This window comes from Sminthopsis crassicaudata, chromosome 4 (assembly GCF_048593235.1).
Source record: "Sminthopsis crassicaudata isolate SCR6 chromosome 4, ASM4859323v1, whole genome shotgun sequence".
Taxonomy (NCBI): domain Eukaryota; kingdom Metazoa; phylum Chordata; class Mammalia; order Dasyuromorphia; family Dasyuridae; genus Sminthopsis; species Sminthopsis crassicaudata.
The window spans coordinates 23004124-23023189 of NC_133620.1; the positions used below are offsets into that span (position 1 = coordinate 23004124).

At 52.4% G+C, this 19066-nt stretch overlaps 1 protein-coding gene across 2 annotated transcripts in view; it reads right to left on the minus strand.

Annotated features, from left to right (window-relative positions):
• SCP2 (sterol carrier protein 2) overlaps positions 1-19066 on the minus strand; it is a 70510-nt gene that overhangs the window by 37273 nt on the left and 14171 nt on the right. Inside the window, exons 4-11 of one of the 2 annotated variants that reach the window (XM_074265909.1) lie at positions 17604-17735; positions 16890-16954; positions 9101-9227; positions 6640-6703; positions 3728-3814; positions 2735-2885; positions 1654-1801; positions 556-663 (exon numbers count right to left, since the gene is read on the minus strand). In XM_074265909.1, the coding sequence (XP_074122010.1) occupies positions 556-663; positions 1654-1801; positions 2735-2885; positions 3728-3814; positions 6640-6703; positions 9101-9227; positions 16890-16954; positions 17604-17735 (882 nt within the window). Of the gene's footprint in view, positions 1-555; positions 664-1653; positions 1802-2734; positions 2886-3727; positions 3815-6639; positions 6704-9096; positions 9228-16889; positions 16955-17603; positions 17736-19066 lie in introns of both variants that reach the window. The other variant, XM_074265910.1, reaches the window with a different exon arrangement.

Here is a 19066-nt window from a genome sequence, read left to right on the forward strand (position 1 = left end):
GGAGGCCATCCGGGACTCCACAGAGAGCCTCTTCAGCAGAGGGGAGGAGGCAGACACCTGCAGGAGATCACTCATTCTTGAGTGGGGTCTTCCTCTGACCTAAGGGGGGAAATCTCAGAGGCCCAGGAACCTGAGCCTTTGGGACGTGGATAACAGTGGTCAACCTAAGTAGTTTCTTTTGTAGGGTTTCCCGTAGATTTTATCCGAGGCACTCGCAGACACCATTCAGAGAAGGGGTTCCTGCTCCCCCGGAATGACTGCCCAGGGGATCCTCAACAGAAAGAAAGGGGGGAAGCCCCCGCTCTAGAAGCATGTCTGAGCCTAGAGAATACACTTAGCAGAAAGAAAACTGGCAAAGAAGTTTACACCCAGAATTCTGATAAAGGCCTCAAAAGCACCAAGAAGTCACTCAATTTTGTAAGAATACAAGCCAATCCCAACCGATAGGTGGTCAGAGGATGTGAACAGCCAATTTTCAGGCGAGAACACCCATCCCCCTTCAACCCTCCCCAGAACCACCCAGCTCAGTGCAGGGCCGGAGATAAAAGGGATTACCTGTGGCCCCGAGGGGGTGGCCCTTGGAAATCAGTCCCCCACTGGGGTTTATCACCCACTTCCCTCCATAAGTGTTGTCTCCTCGGTCAATCAGCTCGCCTGCCTTTCCTAAAAAAAATAAAGGCCAAAAATGAAACTGAAGCTGACACCAGAGATGCTTCTTAAGTTTGCCGTGATGTTTGGAAAGCTAAGTGAATGTTTTATGTTAATACAACTTAAGACAATTCAGACAGAGGGCTACAGAAAGAGTCATGTAAACTGTCGCAATGATGTGTATGAAAAGACAATCCAGATCAGATGTTGTGACCTGGTCAAGAACAAGCTTGGAACCCAGGAAGAGAAGGAAGGACCCTTGCTCCTTGCAGAAGGGCGGGGCCCGTGGCCAATGGTTTCAAAGTTTCACAGCCTGTTTTTCCTCTTCCTCTTTTATTTTTTAATTATTTGTGATAAGGGATTGCTCCCTAGGAGAGGAGAGGGGGAGGGAAATGGGGGGTTGACACCCAGGAAATGAAAAAAAAAATCTATTTGGAAGGTGGGAAAAACACTCGTGCAGAGCTTCTAAGACGCGTGTACTGAGCCGGAGGAAGCTGGTGGCTGAGGAAGGCTTCCACGCACCAGGAGGGTCCCCTCCCTCACAGAGCCCTGGGAACAAGGGAAAGACCAGCTGCCCTTGCCCAGGAGCCCCAGGCTTCTCCAGGCCCAGGATCCACTGCTCCCCCAAGGACCTTCAGGGGCAAAGGGCCAGGTGGGATGGGGGGGGTCATTCTGAGGGCTCTCTGTCCTCCCATGAAGTGAGGCCGTGGGAATGCTTGAGCCCCCAGGGCCGAGGTCGGAGCCCAGCCTCCCTGGGGGGGGGGGAGCCTCCCACTTCTCCGGACCCAGTTGTGTCATTGTGAGTAAGTCACTTCTTCGCTGCCTGCCTCGGTTTCCTCCACCGACCTCCAGGCTGCTGTGATCGCCTGTTAGGTGCTCTGCAAAGCTCAGAGCATCCCACGGACACACACAGAGACACGGACACACACAACATGCTCACCACACATACACACACACTCTCACGAGCCGGCACAAGCCCGGAGGGCCCGGCCGCAGCAGCCGTACCTTCCGCACACAGGCCCAGGGCCTCGTAAGTGATGAGCTCGTTGGCCGAGAAGCAGTCGTGGAGCTCGATCACGTTGACGTCCTTGGGCTTCAGACCGGACTTCTCGTAGCACCGTCTGGCCGCCTCTTTACTCAGGTCAAAGCCGACCTGAAGCCAGAATGAGACAAAGCGGCAGCGCCCAGTGAGGTCTCCGGGCTTGGCTGACCTGGACGGGCCCCTGCTGGCAGAGGGTGGAGCCCGCCAGAGGATGGGCAGCGGTCATCTTGGTGGGAGCCCGAAGGGGGTTCCTGCAGGAGGCGGCCCCCCGGACCCCCACAGACGGCCAACACCGCGACTCCCTTGGCTGGCACAGGCCTTTCTGGGGCCCCCAGTGGAGAACAACTTCCCGGGCTCTCGTGGGCCTGCCCTGGGCCGACGTTGCCACACCAGCCGACCACAAGGGAGCAGGGCCGCTGGAGTCCCCGGACCCACGGGGACAAGTCTGACGCCTCTAGGGCGGCGCTTGGTTCTCAGAGACATCGGGAGCAGGGATGCTAAGGACAGACTTCCCAGTCTGCGTTTCCCAAACAGCACGTCTCTAGCAGTCGGGCCCGGAGAAGAATCACCTTGGCAGAGGGGGCGTTTTCCAATGAACTGCCCAGCAGCCCCAGGGTCGCCTAATGAGCCAATAACTGGGAGTCACTGAGGGATTTTTTCTGACAAATCTGATTCTGGTTCAGTGGGGAGCCCCCCGCACTAAGATGATGCCCTTGGTCTGGCAGCAGCCCAGCCCTGCCTGGAGCCCACCAGGTCTCACTGATGTACATGCTCATTTAATAACCAGATCAGTGAGAGAAAGCAGAAGGACAGGCAGGGCAGAGAATGTGCACACACAGCTGTCTTTCGAGAGAAGGCAAGGGAAGCCCGGAATATTTCTCTAAAGAGAAGGTCTGAGAGGATGACCACGTGAAGGACAGGAAGGGCTCGGAGGGAGCAGGCGGGCCCAGCGGCATAAGAAAATAGACGCCAAGTCCCCCCCCACCATTGGAGGGGGGGCCCGCTCTCCCTCCCTGGGGGAGGGTCTCGGACCACAGGCCATACCACTTTGATCATGCTGTCCTCTTGGAAGGTGCTCGAGAGGTCCGTCACCATCTCCTGGGCCACGATCTCCACGGCTTGGGACTGCAGGTTGTGCTGGATTACAAACGACTCGCTGGCCAGAATCGCCGCGGCCGCCCCGTCAGAAGTGGGACTGAAAGCACAAATGACGAATGACGCCCAGCCCTGCTCTGGTCCAGTCACTCCTGTGCCTCCAGGAGGTCCTGGTCACCTTCTTCTAGCCCCCTCTGAACTGGTGGGTCCCAGGGAAAGTAACCTAGAACACATGCTGATTTAGCTGTCCCACTGCTCACATTTCTGGTAAAAGGTTAGAGACCGAGCCCTCTACGAGGCCCCCAGGAGGTACAGACCTCCCCTGTGGGTCCCACTTCTCCATCCGGTCCCTACTGCCCATGACACAGGGTGACTGGGAAGAAGGCGCCTCCCCCCTTACAGGCCCCTTTGAGAGAGGGAAGGAGCATCCACAAAAAGACGCCTGCAGTGTCTCCAGCTGCCTCGAGGCCAAGGGTTTGCAGCATCCCCCGCTCAGCCACGAAGGGCCTGCCTCTGTCCCCTCCGGCCCTCCGGGGACCTCACTAGGCCAGCCCAGAACCTCACAGCAGGCTGCAGCTGGGGCAGACTCACTGGGACCAAAGGTGAGGGGCTGGACGCTCACCCTGCAACTTCCTCTCAAGGCGGGGTTGAAGCCGGGAGGTTGGTAGGCCCAGGACAAAGTGGCCCGCAGAGCAGTGAGCTCCAAGTGCGGCCGGAGGCTGAGGCAGAGGGCCTGCTTGGGAGGAGGGGGTGGGAAGGACGGAGAAACAGGAGGCACTGACACAGCTTTAAAGAGAGAGCCCGGGGCTCCACCACAGGCACAAGAGCTCGCAGAGAATGGAGGGCGAGCAAGGGGCATCTGGGGAGCCCTGTGTCACATGCCCGGTTTATGCAGGAGCAATTGTGGCAGATTCTGCGCCATGTCAGATGGAGTGTTCTTACCAACACTGCAAGACGGTCAAGTAATCAAAGACTTTTCGAGAATTCATCACTTCCTCCAAGTTGTACTTTTGCTGGAACTGGGAATACCTGGGGACAAAACGGTCAGTTGTGAGACAGGGGCTACCAGGCTGGGGAAGGGAGGGACTGGACGGAGGGAACTCCGGGTGCGGGGGAAGGGCTGCAGTGTTCTGCAGAGCATCTTCCTGGACACAAAGAGTTCCTATCCAAAGATACTCTTCAAAGCAAGGGAAATTTTGATAAAAGCCAAATCCTTGCTCTTGCTTTATTTTCCTTTTGAAAAGTAACATAGTAACAAGCGCCAAGGGCGTTCAGATGGATCCGTTCCCTCTGCACCAGATTCTGTGCCGGGTGGAGGAGTCACAGCTGATGAAGACAAAAGGACTTCCCTCCTCCTCCCTCTGCTTCTGGCCCCCCAGACATGGCACAGGCCTCGGCTGCTTTGGCCCCTAGGAGCCCGTGCGCCTCAGAGACACCTTCCTCCTGCGAGTGCCGATTAAGGAAGGTCAAGAGCCAGGCAGCCTTCAGGGCCCTGCACCCACTACCCTCTCACCGGTACCTCCTCCTCCCTGATTTTTCCAATTCCCTTTTTTTTTTTTGGGGGGGGGTCTTCCTCAATTAGAATGCAAGCTCTTTGGGGGGCAGGGATTCTTTTCGCCTTTATTTGCACCCCCAGTATTTTGTATGTAACAAGAACTTAATAAAGATTTGTTGTAGGCTCAACTGAGTGCCTTCTGTTTGCAGACAGTGTGCCCACACAAGCTTCCAGGAACAACTAAGATAAACTGAAAGGCACAACACAAGCAGCAGTGCCTAAGGAAGTGAAACAAAGCTCTCGGATCCAAGGGGAAGGGAGCTGCTGAAAGGAAGTGAGGGAGGGCTTCCCGGAGGAGGAGGTGGTCTTGGAGTTGGTCCTTAAAGGATAGGTAAGCATTTGAGCAACAAAAAGGGGACGGGCACATGCAGAGAAGCATGACCAGTTTCTGCTGCCTCTCCGCCTCCTTCACAATTCCCAGGGAGGTCAGCTCTGTTCCCTATGAGCCCTCGAGGGTCCGCTCCCAGCCAAGCTCAGCAGAGTGGCCAAATGACCAGCACGCAGGGCTCGTTTCCCATCTCCACGCAGAAGAGAACCATCTTCCTCTCCTCCCTATGCCAGGCCCTCTTCCACCATGCCCTCCTCTGGGGTTTCCCGCCTCAGGCCTCTCCCCACACTAACCCACTCTTTTATCCAATATTTCATTCCCATTGATTACTCTTTGTGCCAGGAGCCATGGGGGGCTGGGCAGTCAAAGCCATCTGCCCTCCTCAAGACTCCACTGGGGAAGCAGCACACAGAGAAATGCCTGGGCGAGGGCGCTGGCAAGCAGGGGCATGGGGTGGGCCTCCTCCAGGAGACAGCACCTGAGGCTGGAAGGCGGCCGGAGAGTCCGGGGCCTAGAGTAAGGAAGGCCATTCTGAGCCCGGGCCCAGCCTGACCAGGGCCCAGGCACTGGGCATCCTGAAGGAAAGCCAGTTATATGCCAGGAGCAAAGCTTCACCAGTGAGCCCTGTTCTCCCTCTTAGGTGACACAGACCAAGCGTGGTGGCTCCTCCACGAGGCAGCCTCCAGCTCCCCGCTTCCATGACTTCACATGGCTGAGTTCTCCCTTCTCACCATCCCCCGCCTCCCATGAGCATCTCTCTTCGCACACTGTGACTGCAGTGAGTTCAAATCTATCTTGTGCTGTTGTCTCAGCACCTAATATATTAATCACGTCTTCCTGACCGAGCCACGAGCCCCTAGAGAACCCCGCTGACCTCCACTTCCTGGCTCACTCACCCTCTGTCCGTCCCAGGGCTGAGTCAGGGCCCAGAGGCCTCCCCCAACAGTGGGCTCTCTCCAACTAACCCCGAGAGGATCGGGCTGGTCCACATTCATTCTGATGTTGTCTCCCCCATTAGATGAGGTCAGGGGCTGCTTGTTTCCTTTGTACTCTCAGAGCTTGGCACAGGGCCTGGCACAAAGTCATAAATGCTGAGAGGGGCTGCCCCCCAGCTGGGGAAAGGCTGAGTAAGTTATGGTATATGAATGTTATGGAATATTATTGTCCTGTAAGGAACGATCAGCAGGAGGATTTCAGGCTGGCCTAGAGAGACTTACAGGAACTGATGCTGAGGGAAAGGAGCAGGACCAGGAGATCGTTATATACTTCAACAACAAGATACAAGAGATCACTGTACACGGCAACAAGAAGACTATACAATGATCAGTTCTGATGAACGTAGCTCTCTTCATCAATGAGATGATCCAGGCCATCTACATCCAGGGAAAGGACTGTGGCTCCTGAGTGTGGGTCACAACTTAGCATTGTCCCCTTTTTTGTTGATGGCTTATTTCTTCTTTCTCCTTTCCAACCTTTTTGATCTGACTTTTCTTGTGCAACATCATAATTACGGAAATATGTATAGAAGAATTGTACATGTTTAGCCTATATTGGATTACTTGCTGTCTAAGGGAGGGATGGGGAGAGGGAGGGAGAAAAATCTGGAACACAGGGTTTTGCAAGGGTGAATGTTGAAAATCATCTTTGCATGCATTTTGAAAAATCAAGGGCTATTATTATTTTTAAAAGGAAAATTTTGAGATTCTGAAAAAGAAAAAAAAAGTGCTATTTGACTTGACTCGAACCCAGGTCCCCTTCATCTTATCCCAGCACCTCTGATGCAAGCTTCTTCCTGGTGGCTGATCTCCCTTCTACAGGGAAGACCAGGGGCAGCAGGGAAGGAGGCTCAGAAAAGGACTCTGTGTTGGAAGTCCAGAGAGCGTGAGTCGGACGCTCAGCCTCTGCTTCATCATGAGCAGTGAAGTTTTGCATAACGCCGCAGGAAACCTTGCCGTGTCTCTGGATACTTACGGATTATTGACTGAATGGTTGTGATTCTTCCAAGCAATTTTTGCAAAATGTTCAATTTTTGTACCTGTGGACAAGGTAAACATCTGCTAAAGTATATGGATATCGCTTTGTTTATATAATATTAATAAAAGGTAATGTATTATGTTATTAATAATATAATAATTGATAACATTAATTATTAATTTAATATTTCTTTTGATATTAATATTTAATAATTAATAAAAGGGTAATATATAATATTAATAAAAGGTAATGGTATCTTTTATCTAATTTAATAACTCTACATGGAGAGTTTTTCAAACAAGGCCACCCCATTAAAATCTATTTACCATTAAATGGGAATTTGGTATCAAACTGAGTCAACGACTAAGCAGAAACCCTCCAGCCCATTCTACCTGACCCAAGGGCTGGTTTCAGCTCTGGTTCCCTGGGCTCGCTAACAAGCCAGGAAAATGCCCGGGAGTCTGCCGGAAGTAAAGGCTGCCAGAAGCCCTCCAGAGATGCTGGGATAAGTTCTACACCCATCTGGACCTCTTTAAGGTACAGTCTTCTGGCCTCTGCCCCCACCCAAGGCACTTAGGGGAGGCTGGTGACAAAGGGAGGAGCCTCGGCAGCAGTGACCGCTTCTGACTGAAGGACCAGATGTGGGCTGGGGGCAACTGTGAGTCTCATTCAGTGACAGCCTCAGATCCGACCTCCCGAAGGCTCTGCCTGGACCAAAATGACCCAAAAGCACAGCTAGGGAAAACTCGGCAGGAACACGATTCCCGACACCCCATGCCACAGGATGTGCTGGACTGGGCCAGAACCCAGAATTTCCCCTTTTGGTGGGAATTCTTAGGACATAGATTTCATCAGCTGAAGGGAAGGAAAACCCTTCCTAAAATGAGATGATGCGTCTCTGAAAGACGTGAGCATCCCCACTCCCCTGCGAGGGTGAGTGATCAGCATCCCAGCTGTGTCAATCTTCTAATTTTCAAAATACTCACAAACCATGAAGACTCTCCTGTACACACCTGTGGGACATATCAAGAGCTCTGAGCAAATCTCCAATCCCATAAGTTCTGACCAAGTCTCTGGCTCAGTGAAAGCTCATGGGGATGAGGAATAACGTGCCGACTAAACTGTGTCCAATCTTAGCATTCTCCTGGCATTTGTCTTAAATGTCACAAAATCCGAACTGAGACAAACACTGCCAAAAGAGGCCTGTGCTCGTTAACGCCTGCAGCACCAACAATGGAGACCGGCCACATTCTGCTTCCCACATGTCTTCCAGGCCCATCCTGAGAGGCGGCAGGGGAAATGGTCCCAAGGCCTGCCTGGCTCCTACATTTATGAACCATGTGAAAATGAGCAAGCCACGGCAACGTTCTGAGTCTCAGCTTCCTCATCTGTACAGTGGGCATAAAACTTGCAACAAGCTACGTTTTCAGTTACTGTAAGAAGAGCAACAAAGGGTCCAGTTTTTTTTTTTCTTTTAACTTCATAAAACAAACTAGAAAAGAAGCTAGATAGGATTAACCAACCAAGTGCAATTGAAAATGCAAAGAAAATTGATTTTTCAGTATCTAGATCACTTAGTTGTTCTCAATGCTAAATAAAAAGTGACCCTCCTGAGTATTTCCAGTGAAACAAGGAAATAGATTGCCCCAAGAAAGGCCTTTGGGCCAAGGATCTCCCGAAGCTAAGTGCCCCTGCCCAGGTGAGCAGAGAGACTTTGCCAAGTGGCGATGCCCTCCACAAGTGGGGCAGGGCTAGAGCTCACGCCCTCTGAGGGTCTTTTCTCAGCGGATTTGCTCGAGCCAGCCGCTGCCATTCTCAAGCTATCAGAGAGATGAGGATGCAGCAGAGGCAAGGCCACCTTTGAAATGGCGCTTCCTTTGCAGGCAGTGGTATCTCAGAGATGATGTTAGGATTCCCTCGGCCCCTCAGCCCCTCAGCCCCTTGGCAGCTGCAATGCCTCCAATACGTATCATCCCACAAGCGCCTCACGGGGCAGCCTCTGCAGGCTGACTTAGGCTGTTCTTCAGATAAGAGTTATCAGCGGGCCCAGCCTGAAACGACCGGGCCTGGAGGACGTGCCAGGGCCTGCCTTCCAGGGTGGGAGCCCAGGATGCCAGCCCGCACCCACACGTGCTGCAGCACAGACCAGGAGGACAAAGGAGAAGGGCAGGGCAATGAGGACGGCCACAAGCCAGGACTCTAATAGAGTGATGTGGCTTCCCCACGTAATAGAAGCAAATCCCATCCGGCTAGATACCATGAAGGCCGGAGGAGCCATCCAAGTCCCCAAGGACAAGGCGAGGGCCCTGAGGCGCGGAGGCGAGCTAGGGTCCGTGGCCAACAACGTGCAAGCTTTCTGAGAGTAAGGACCCAGCTCCAGGCCCTCTGTGCTCTGCAGCCCAGACCTGAATGGCCGGCTCCCCACCCCCATCACACTGAACCCCATTTCCGCAGGTACCATATTTCTCCATGTGCTCTTTGCCGGCACATCCGAAGAGCTGGGCTGCTACCGGAGCCGAGGAGAAGCCGTACTTGTCCACCATCACCTCCACGTGTTTGTCCATTGGATTGGTCCGGTCTGAGTACTGAGGGGAAACAGAAATTCGGAGGATAAAAGGGTTACTATCAAGGGCACGCCTGTGGAGAGATGCAGAGGGCTGGAACTCTGAAAAGGTGCACTTGAATCTGAAACAGCAGAGCACTGATTGGCGCCTGCTGAATGCGGTGTGGTGGGGTAATCGTAGGGGAGGATTGCAGGGCTGAGGGAGAGGGTCAGTCTCTCGGCCACAGTGCACTCAGCAGGGAGACTTTAGGCTCCAGAGTCCAGGATTTATCTTTAATGAGCCGCATGATCCTCTGACTGATCCTGAGACCCTCCAGAGGGCTAGCCCAGCCATTATAGAGAAGGAACGAATGAGGACCAGGGAGCACTCCCCAGTATCCCGGGGAGAAGAATTGAGTTCAGTTCCCAGATGCACTCTGGAAAGTCAATGCTGCTGGGTCAGAGGCTAAGGGAAAGCACTGGGCCAGAGGCTAGGGAAGGATTCAGACCCCAAACCCCAGCAGTCCCTGCCCTCGGAGAGCTTACGTGTCAGGTATGGCAGAGCAGAGAGTGCAGGATGACCACGGGCTGGTCAATTAACCCCTAAGACTCAGGATCCTAACATAGAAAAGGAGGAAGGTGGCCCCCAGGGGCTCCATGCTTATAACCCTGCGCACATGACTAAGGACTCAAAGGAAAGCGAGCCAGGGGGACAGGGGGAAGATGGACAGCAAAGCAGGGGTTCCCAGAGGAGGAGGAGGGAGCCTTCTGTCCAGAAGCCTGACTAACATGGACTACACACATACCGCCTGTATCAAGATGCTCACCTTCTCAATGGCAGGGGAAATCTGAACCTCACTTTTAAAAGCAAATGTTGAACACTGTTTTTACACACAATTGGGGGGAATGAAATACTAAATAAAACACTACAGGGTGTCTACCTACCCTAAAAGGCCTTAACCTGAAAAGCTCAGCGTCACCTGGGAATGGGGAGGCTGGGGGGAGGGGGAACAGAGGAAGGATCTTCAAGGAAGAGAGGATTTCGAGCATTTCTGATGAAAATAGCTATGGAGGAACTTTGATGTGCAAACCCAGGGGTCCAGAGTAACCAAGAACTTTACAGAGCAGCGGCGGTGAAGGTAGTGCTGGCGGTCAGTCCTTCCCCTCACGTTCGACTCTGAGCCCTCCCTTCGGGGTTTTCTTGGCCCCAGATTTCATCTTACAGAGGAGGAAACTGAGGCAGACTGGCCCAGGATGACTCAGCGAGGAGGGGCCTGATAAGGCAAACCCAGGAAGAGAAGTGTGGCCTCCAGGCACTCTGCACCTGCATTCTAATAGGAGAAGTGCACCTAGAACCCAAAGGTCTTCAAAGGGCATCGAGGGAGCAGAGGGGACCCAGTTCTGGGGGCTTGTACAACCACTGAGCATCTCCCTGTATCACAGCCTTCTCTGTACATTGCCATTTCCTCCCCCCCTCCCCCGACTCTTATGACAAAAACAAAAATTAAAGGGAAAAAATGGCAGAATCGATCGCAGGACCAAACACCAGTATTTCCCTGCTCCACGATCCACAAAGGGGCGTTTCTAGTTCTTTGTGACCACAAAAAGGAAGAGAGACTTCCTCTTTATTAGGGATCTCCGTGTGGTATGAACGAGACTTCCAGGACAAAGGGTACGGCCACTGCAGCCATTTTACTGGCCTGGTTTTAAACTGCTTTCCCAAGGGATCTCAGAGCTCTACTGACTCATTCCAGGAACCAGCACTTATGAAGCACCTACTGTGTGCCAGGCACCGTAGTGCCCTTTACACCTCTGCATTAACAGCCTGTCCTTCCACAACTCCAACCTCAGTCTCCCCTTTTATCCTCATGGCCAATCCCCCGGCTGTGGGTTAATGAGACCCAAATCCTGGGATCCTGGATCTGCTTGGAAATAGCTTGTGGAGCCTATCTCCTCCTGACCGCTGACCGAGGACCTTGGATACCTAACTTTGACCACATTCCTTCTCATCCTAGAGGCATTAATGTATGTTTGTGCAAAAGCTCCTTAAAATTTCACGTAATCGAAGTTACGTATTCTATTTTTTGTTTTGTAACTTAGGTAACTTAGAATTCATCTCTCACCCATAATTATGCACAGTATATGATCTGTTCTCTTCTTTTGAAAGTTTCAAGAGAGGAAAAGAAAAGGGGAAAGGGAAATGAAAGGAATACACTAGCTTAGAAACAGAGAAAACCGGCCTCCTGCTGCTTCTCAGAATGGGGGGGGGGTCTCAGAAGGGTGTACAAGAGAACCGTACAGAGGAGGCTACATGAGTGCAGAGTTTGTTCAGAGAACAATAACAGGGAAACAAGGTGGGAGGCAAATGCCAGGGACAATGTCCTGATCCTGAGGGGGGGGGGTAAGAAAAAAGAGAAAAGCAGAGCTCCAGAATCCAGGGGCCGCCCATCTGCTAGGGAACAAACACAGATGGTAGCTGAATGCAGAGTGATGGAAGAATGGGACAAATTCAGAGAATCCTGAGAAACACACAGGAGGAGTACAAACCTCGTGAAGGAAACAGCTTGAAGAATTCCGGTTTGGGGTGAAGAGTGACAAGAATGGAGGTACCCCGCCTTCTGCACAGAGGGCACATGCGCAAGTTGGGGAGCAGACTTTGATTTTTGTTAGGAGACACCGGGATGTGGGTTGGTATCAATGTCAAAACACAGGAAAGGGCCACAAGAGTATGGAAGATTCAGGAGGGGGGAGTAAACAATTTTGAAAGAAACATCTAGGACAAATTACATACTTAAATCAGCAAGTACAGGATGAGTTACAGTTTCATTATAGCCTCTTTTTTGCTCCGCTGTTTGTGAAAATGCTCTTTTTATATTTAAGTTCAGAAAAGAACAATTTTTCTAAAAGAAAAAAAGGCTGGGAAGCAGGTTGGAAAAGGGAGTGAGAGAGGGAAGACTCGAGGCTGCAAACCCGGGGCCCGAAGGATGGTGGCTCCCTCAAGAGAAAAAGGAGGGTTAGGAAGCAGGGCCAGACCAGAGGGAAAAGCTGAGGTGAGGAATGTGAGACGCCCCCAGGTACGAGCGGATCAGTAGACATGTTCTCTCCCTTCAGATATGAGAAGGAACTTTATGGGAAATGTTCATCATCATCAATCGTTCTCCGTGGCAGAAGTGGGATAGGAAACTAGCAGAAGAGAGTCTAGTTGCAAGGAAAAGGTTAACAGAAAAGATGGTAAATGCTGATTAGGAAGCGTTCAGAAAGTTTGTGAAATCTCCCCAGTTGGCCACCCCAAAGACACTGACATACAGCGAGGGATCTTGGGTGCTCTGCCAATGGATCAAAGACCAATAATGATCCACATCAATCTCCACACTGAAGAAAAACACTTCTTACACTGGCACAACCACGACATTCACATCAGCAGCTTTTTAAATGAGAGGGGAAAATACAAAGGTGTGTGCAATACATGATCAATAACTGAAAAAAATCTGGGCAAGAAAGCTATCAGAAGGAAGAGACAGAAGGAAAAAGGGACAGAAAAAGACAGGGAGAGGTGGAAAGGAAATGATATCCCTGGAGATGGTCTCCAGAGAAAGGCAGAAGCAGAGGGGGGAAGGTAAAGGCTTAAAGGGAGCCAGGCCAAGGATTTCTGGGACTCAGGCTTAGCAGGTCACTGGGACCTTGGAGACTCTGGAAGCTGATACTGATCACTGCATGCACCATTATCCCAACTGCTCGAATCCTTCAGATCTTGAGCAACTCTGAAATGAAGGGTTCCAGTATAACAAGTCCAACAAGGAAGACGCTATTTCCTTGAGAGAAATTTTGTAAATTGGTGGCAAGTGAAGAGAGCAGAAGCAGCAAGCCAATGTATACAGGTTACAACAACTGACGTAAAGGGAAAAGCACTAAAAGGCAGCTGAAGCGAATGCAATGATCATTCTTGGTCCTCAAGAACAGTTAATGAAACACTTTTCTTGGTCAAAGAACGAGAGACGTGGGAGGAAGGCGCCGTGGGCAACTAAACACGCCTGCTAGGTCAACTGGTTTTAATTCTTTTTCTCTGGGCACTGGAGGTAAGTGGTTTAAAAACAGTAATTTTTTTAAAAAGTGATTTATTTGATTATTCGGGGCCACACTTACAGATTTGCAGAAGCCAAAAACCACAGGCTGGTCACTCTCCCTGTAAATGAGAAGAAGCCCAAATCCTCAGAAGCTGGGACATAACTGGGGAGCTAAGACAAATGCACTGAAACAAAGGAAGCCATTACTGAGATTGTGGGATCTCTCTGTGTGCCCCCAGAGCAGCCAGACTGGCTCCTGCCACGTCAGCAGGGGCACAAGAAAGGAATTAGCTGAAGGGACAAATGCGAAATGACTAGAGAATAAAATCAGGTGCGTAAAACAGCATGCATGGAAAGAGAAGAGGCAGTGGTCCCCGCACCAGGAAGCCCTCTGGGAACCCTCAGTGGAGCTGGGTCCTGACATGGGACAGACTTACGGTTTAGGAATGATGGGACCCCTGAGCATGGAGTACATCTGAGCGGAGGAACGCAAAAACCTACTGGCCTAGAGAGCTGCAGAGCCAACTGAGAGGCCTTTAAACTAAGGAGGAGAGCCTGCTGGGCTTAGAGTCACGAGGACCCCCGTTCAAATCCAGTCTCAGACACTTACTAGGGGTATGACTTCACTGCTTCCTGCCTCAGTTTCTTAATCTGTAAAATATCAGTAATAACCACCAACATTTATAGAGCACTGACTCTGTGCGAGGCTCTCTCCTAAGCATGTCCCATTCTGTCCTATTTGATCAGGGGCAGTGGTTAGAGCATCCCCCTGAAGCCCCTGAATTCAAATCCAATCTCTGACACTTAACACTTACCAGCTGTCTGACTCTGGGCAAGTTACTTAACCCCAATTACCTCGTAAAAAAAAAATGGTAACAGAACTTCTGTCTCATTTGATCCTTAGACAACAGCCCTAGGAGACAAGTGTCATTAAAATGGAGATAAGAACACCTGCCTTCTAGGGTGGTCTGAAGATCCGGTGAGATAATGTCTGTAAGTCTACTAGAAGAAGAAGGAGGAAGAGGAGGAGGGGGGGGAGGGGGACATAAACAAAGAACAAGTATTGACAGGTAGCAGACTACCAGTGCAGAGCCTGCACGATTCTCAGGAGACAAGCCAGCCAGGGAAGCCCTTCATGGCTTAAAAGGGCCTGGCCAGTGGACAGAGCACACGAGGCAAACCGCTCATCTCGAATCAACCCCCTGGGACGCTGGGCTGGCTGAGCCATCTGGGTACGTGGCTATCAGATGGGATGAGAGAGGCGGGGGCCAGGGCCTGCACTGGGGCTCAGCAGAGATAACAGAGGCAAAGGGCAAGGTGAATGGGGAGGGACGTCGTATCCAAAAAAAGTGTTTAAAGGGAAAGAGGGTGACTATGTGTGTTAGACGCGTATCTGACGGCCGCAGCCCCCTCTCCAAGCTGCCCCTCCAGAAAGCAGGGATGGACTGGGAGAGCCAGACCCAGACCGAGGCCCTGCAGGGCTCAGGCAAACAGCCGAGGACACGGCCGGCCCACTGGGGATGGTCTTGGAAACATCACAGAAAAGGGGAAATGGGTCACCGGACCAAGAAAGACAAGTGCTGCCCCAGTTTCCAAATGACGGCCCGTGAGCTGGGCTTCCGTTCCCCAGAAAGTTCTCGCTGTGAATTAAAGGAAGGGCTGTGAACCACCAGGAAGAGAAACTTCAGGGACGAAGCAGGAACGTGGCTTTGTGGGGCTGGGGGGGGGGGGGTCACGGCCAAGGAGGCTTGTTGACTTTTTCACCAGGGTACGCCCTGGATGTGCCGGGCTTTACCTGTACTTCAGTAAATTGTCTAACCAAAACAGAAGAACGGACAAGACGGAGAGATGGGGGCCAAGGGACAAAAGGGAGCGTGTTAAAGGCCTGAGCGAGTGGGTTGAAGGGAAAGGCACTAGAGGATCAGAGCCGCCCTGACAGGAGAACTCTGGCGCAATGCCTGCCCTTGACCCCCTTTTCTTCCTCCTCTTTCTCAACAACTTGGAGGAAGGCCAGGGTGACTGGCTCATCTAATTATCAGATAATCTTCAGTGAGAGTGAAAACCGATGCAATGAAGAAAAGCCAGGGCTGCCAAACAAGCTGTAGAACTGCGGCCAGGTGAACAAAGTTCAGATTTGGGGCGAGCACCACGTCAAAGTCCAGAAAACCAAGTGCACAAGCACAGGTGGGGAGGGGCAACCAGGCAACCCTGAGCACACAGGGGTCGGTAGGCTACAGCCCAAGGGCTGGCTCGGGCCCTGCCTGCCATTCCAGGCTTTGGGCCACACAAAACTTTGAACGCTGTGATCAGCAGTGTCCCCAAGCTTTGTGCTGCCTGCCCATCTGACAGCTGCCCCCCAGCATCGAGCAGAAAGTAGTTCTTGGGGGGCTCTTCTGGGCCGCAGGCCCTGCACTCTGTAGCTCAAACCTTTCTAACTCACAAGGTGCTGCTATTTATCTAGAGTGAAAAATATAGAGGCTGCCGTCGTGGGCAAGCTGGGGCAGGGGGAGAGGAGGAGGAAGGGAGGCTGCAAACCCGTTAGGAGTCAACACATGATGTGACGGCCAAGAATGCAGTCTTGGGACACGCCAAGAGAGGCCCTGCATCTTCCAGGAACAGGAAGGGACGCAGCCCAAACCCTCAGGCCCTCAGAGTCCATCTGGAGTACCCGGTTAAACAAGGTGCCACAGGCAGGAAGTATCTGGAGCATTGGGGGAGGGTCCTGAGATCCTGCTGCACGAGGACAGGCTGAAGGGGACACTTGTCCCTCCCGCTCTGGCCACTGTACCCCATGTCTGTTACACCTCCCATCACCTGCGCTGCGTGTCTATCTTTCCTTGCACCCCCCTGCGTCTCCCCAGAACGGCCTGCATGCTCTCGGTGGGATAGCCCGCGCTGCCTTCAAAGTGGGCTCAAGGACCTCTTCTCTTCTCGAGAGTACTCCGAATTATTGTGTATACTTTGTGTCTTCTCGGCAGAACGGAAGCCCCTGTGGAGGGGTCCTGTTTTGTCTGCCTTTGTATCCTATCAGAGTTCCTGGTACACCTTATGAGAGAGAGACAGAGAGAATCAGAAAGAGACAAGGAGAGAAAAGAGACAGACAGAGAGAGAGGAGACAGAGAGAGAGGAGAGAGCATGCGCTCGCGCGCGTGTGTGTGTGTGTGTGTAATAAAATGTATCTAAAGGGTTATCATGGAAAAGAGGGTTTAGACACGACCCAGAAGAATGAGCAGAAGTTGCAAAAAGCCAAATGTTTAAGGAAGAACTTCTAAAGCAGGAAAGTCACCCCAAAGAGAGGGGAGGCGGCCCCAGGGGGGCTCTGCCATCGGGCAGCACGGGAGGGGTTCTCGCGCAGCTTGGACAAGAGCCCTCGGAGGCCCCTGCCCGCTCAGAGGCTCTCGGTCAACTTCCCAGCCCAGGAAGGCACGAGGGAAAACCTGGGTAGGAAGACATCTTTTTAACGGGCCACAGCAGTGCTTTGGCTGGTGGGCAAGCCACTGTTCTGATCCTATGTAGATCCTGCCATCCAAAGGAGGCAATACGAAAAGCACTAGAGAAAAGCCAGTCCTCCTTCCCCGAGACCCTGCGCCGCGCAGAGCTTTGTTGGCGTCCGGAAGGCCTGAGACCCAAACGACACTCACCTTCAATCCGAGGGAGCCCTTCTCCATCTTCTCAAACCCCAGCGCCAAGACACAGTTTGCCAGCCCTGAAAACAAAAGGCGGGGATTTATGCGGCAGGTAAGAAAACCCAAGGCTTTTCAAAGGTCTCTTTTGTATTTGTCTTTCTGTAGAAGGCACCCAGCACTTTATGATTCCAAATTAAACTATTGAATTTAAATGTGTTGTGGGAAAATAAACCAGGGGCTTCACTAAACACTGTTGCATGAAGTGCAGAGCAGCCTCCCGGCTTTGGGGGGATTCTCTTAATCCTGACCCTCTCTCTCACGGAGCTAACACGTGAGACAACCCATGACCGCTAGGTGGCACTGTGCACTGCTGCTGGGCTGGGCTCCTCTCAGGTGAGCCTCCTCAGGTCGTGGACCCCCAGCCTCAGTTCCCTCCTCTGTATCTCTGGGGTGACAGCCCCCCCAGAATGGAGCGAGGGTCAGGCGTGTGTGCACACCCGGGGGCAGGACACGCCCACCAGGCTCGGCCGGTGACGGGCCCAGGGCCCACTAGCACAGCTGCGGCCAGAGGCCCGAGCATGCGGCCCACTGGCACCCAGGCGCTCTGAGGGGCCCAGCACGGCCCAGGACGCCCCACAATGACTCCTTAGGTCCCCCCAAGAACAAAGCAGACCCCCCATAGAACCTCCGGAAGCCCCCGGCCCTTCGCTCCATCCCAGGGAGCCTTACCGCCCTGGATCAGCTGCCTGGCCATGTACAAGGCCGTGGAGCCGGTGGAACAATTGTTATTCACGTTGAAGATGGGGATTCCGGTCAGTCCCAAGCTGTGGTAGATGGCCCTCTGGCCGGACGTAGATTCACCTGTACGGGGAGCAGCCAGAAGGGAACAGATTAAGAAGGCGTCCCCCAGGAGCCAGGAGGCGCTGTCGGGAAAACCAAACACTTCCAGAAAATAGCCCCCAAGCCCCAGGGTGCCCCCGGTGGGGGGGGGGGGCAGCCCCTCTCTCAGCGGGGCTCCGAGCAAGGCCCAGGGCCCCCAGCTGGGCTGCTTGACGCAGCTCCCATTTAAAACTTCCTCAGACGACGGTGGAGCACTTCATTCAGTAAGAGCAGACAGAGTGGGAAGCGCATTATGCTTCTGGTTTGGGGTCTGTGAAACAACTGGTCACCGAGTGGCCGGGGCTCAAGGCTGTGCCCTCAGAGTATCATGTGCTAAACGCACCAGGGAGGAGGAGCAGGGAGCACCCCAGCCTGGACTTCAGAAGCCTGGAGGGGACCCAGGGCCCAGGGAGAGCCGAGAGAACTCAGGGGACTGATGGTGATGACAATGAGAAAGGATTACAAGAGGAACAGCCAAGCACTGCACAGAGTGATTATCTCACCCTGGGAAGGGGGCTGCTATTATCATCCCCTTTAACAGATGTGGAAACTAAGGCAAACAGAGGCAAAGGGCCCTGCCCAGGGAGACATGACCAGTACGTGCTCGAGGCTGTACCTGAACTCAAGCCTTCCCGACCCCAGGCCACAGCGCTCTTATCCACTGCCCCACTTACTGATCCATCTGGAAAAAGGAAAGGGTCGGACAGGAGAGGGCTCCGAGTGCTCCTGTAGCAGTTCGATCCTTGCTTTGTAGGCAGCAGGGAGCGACTTAGGAGCAGAGGACATGACGAATCACAAAGACCATTCTGGGAGCAACACAAAGATGGGATCAGGAGAGAGAGAGAGAGGATGGGGTGGGCCCTTTGGGAGGCAAGTGGTCCTCGGGGGTGGCGATGGGAAGACAGAGGGAAAAGACAGATGGGAGGAACATGGGAAAGGTATCAACTGCATCAGAAGGCAAGTAGGTGCCAATTCAGTGAACACCTGCTAGGATGAAAGAAGGAAACCAGATCCTAGCCTTTCCTCAAGGCTCTTCTAGTCCAAGAAAGGGATATTCATACACTGGGTCTCAAAGTATAGTCCAGGGACTGCCAAGCTCCAAAACCTTCAAATGGGTCCATGAAGTCAAAACTATTTCCATAATAATAGAAAATTTCTCATTTCTTTTTCCTATTCTTCTCATTTTATTTTTGAATTTATTTATATTTTTCCCCAGTTACAATTTTTTAAATTTTGAGTTCCAAATTCTCTCTCCACTACTGTCATTGAGAAAGCAAGCAATTCAACATAAGTCATGCATGTGTAGTCATACA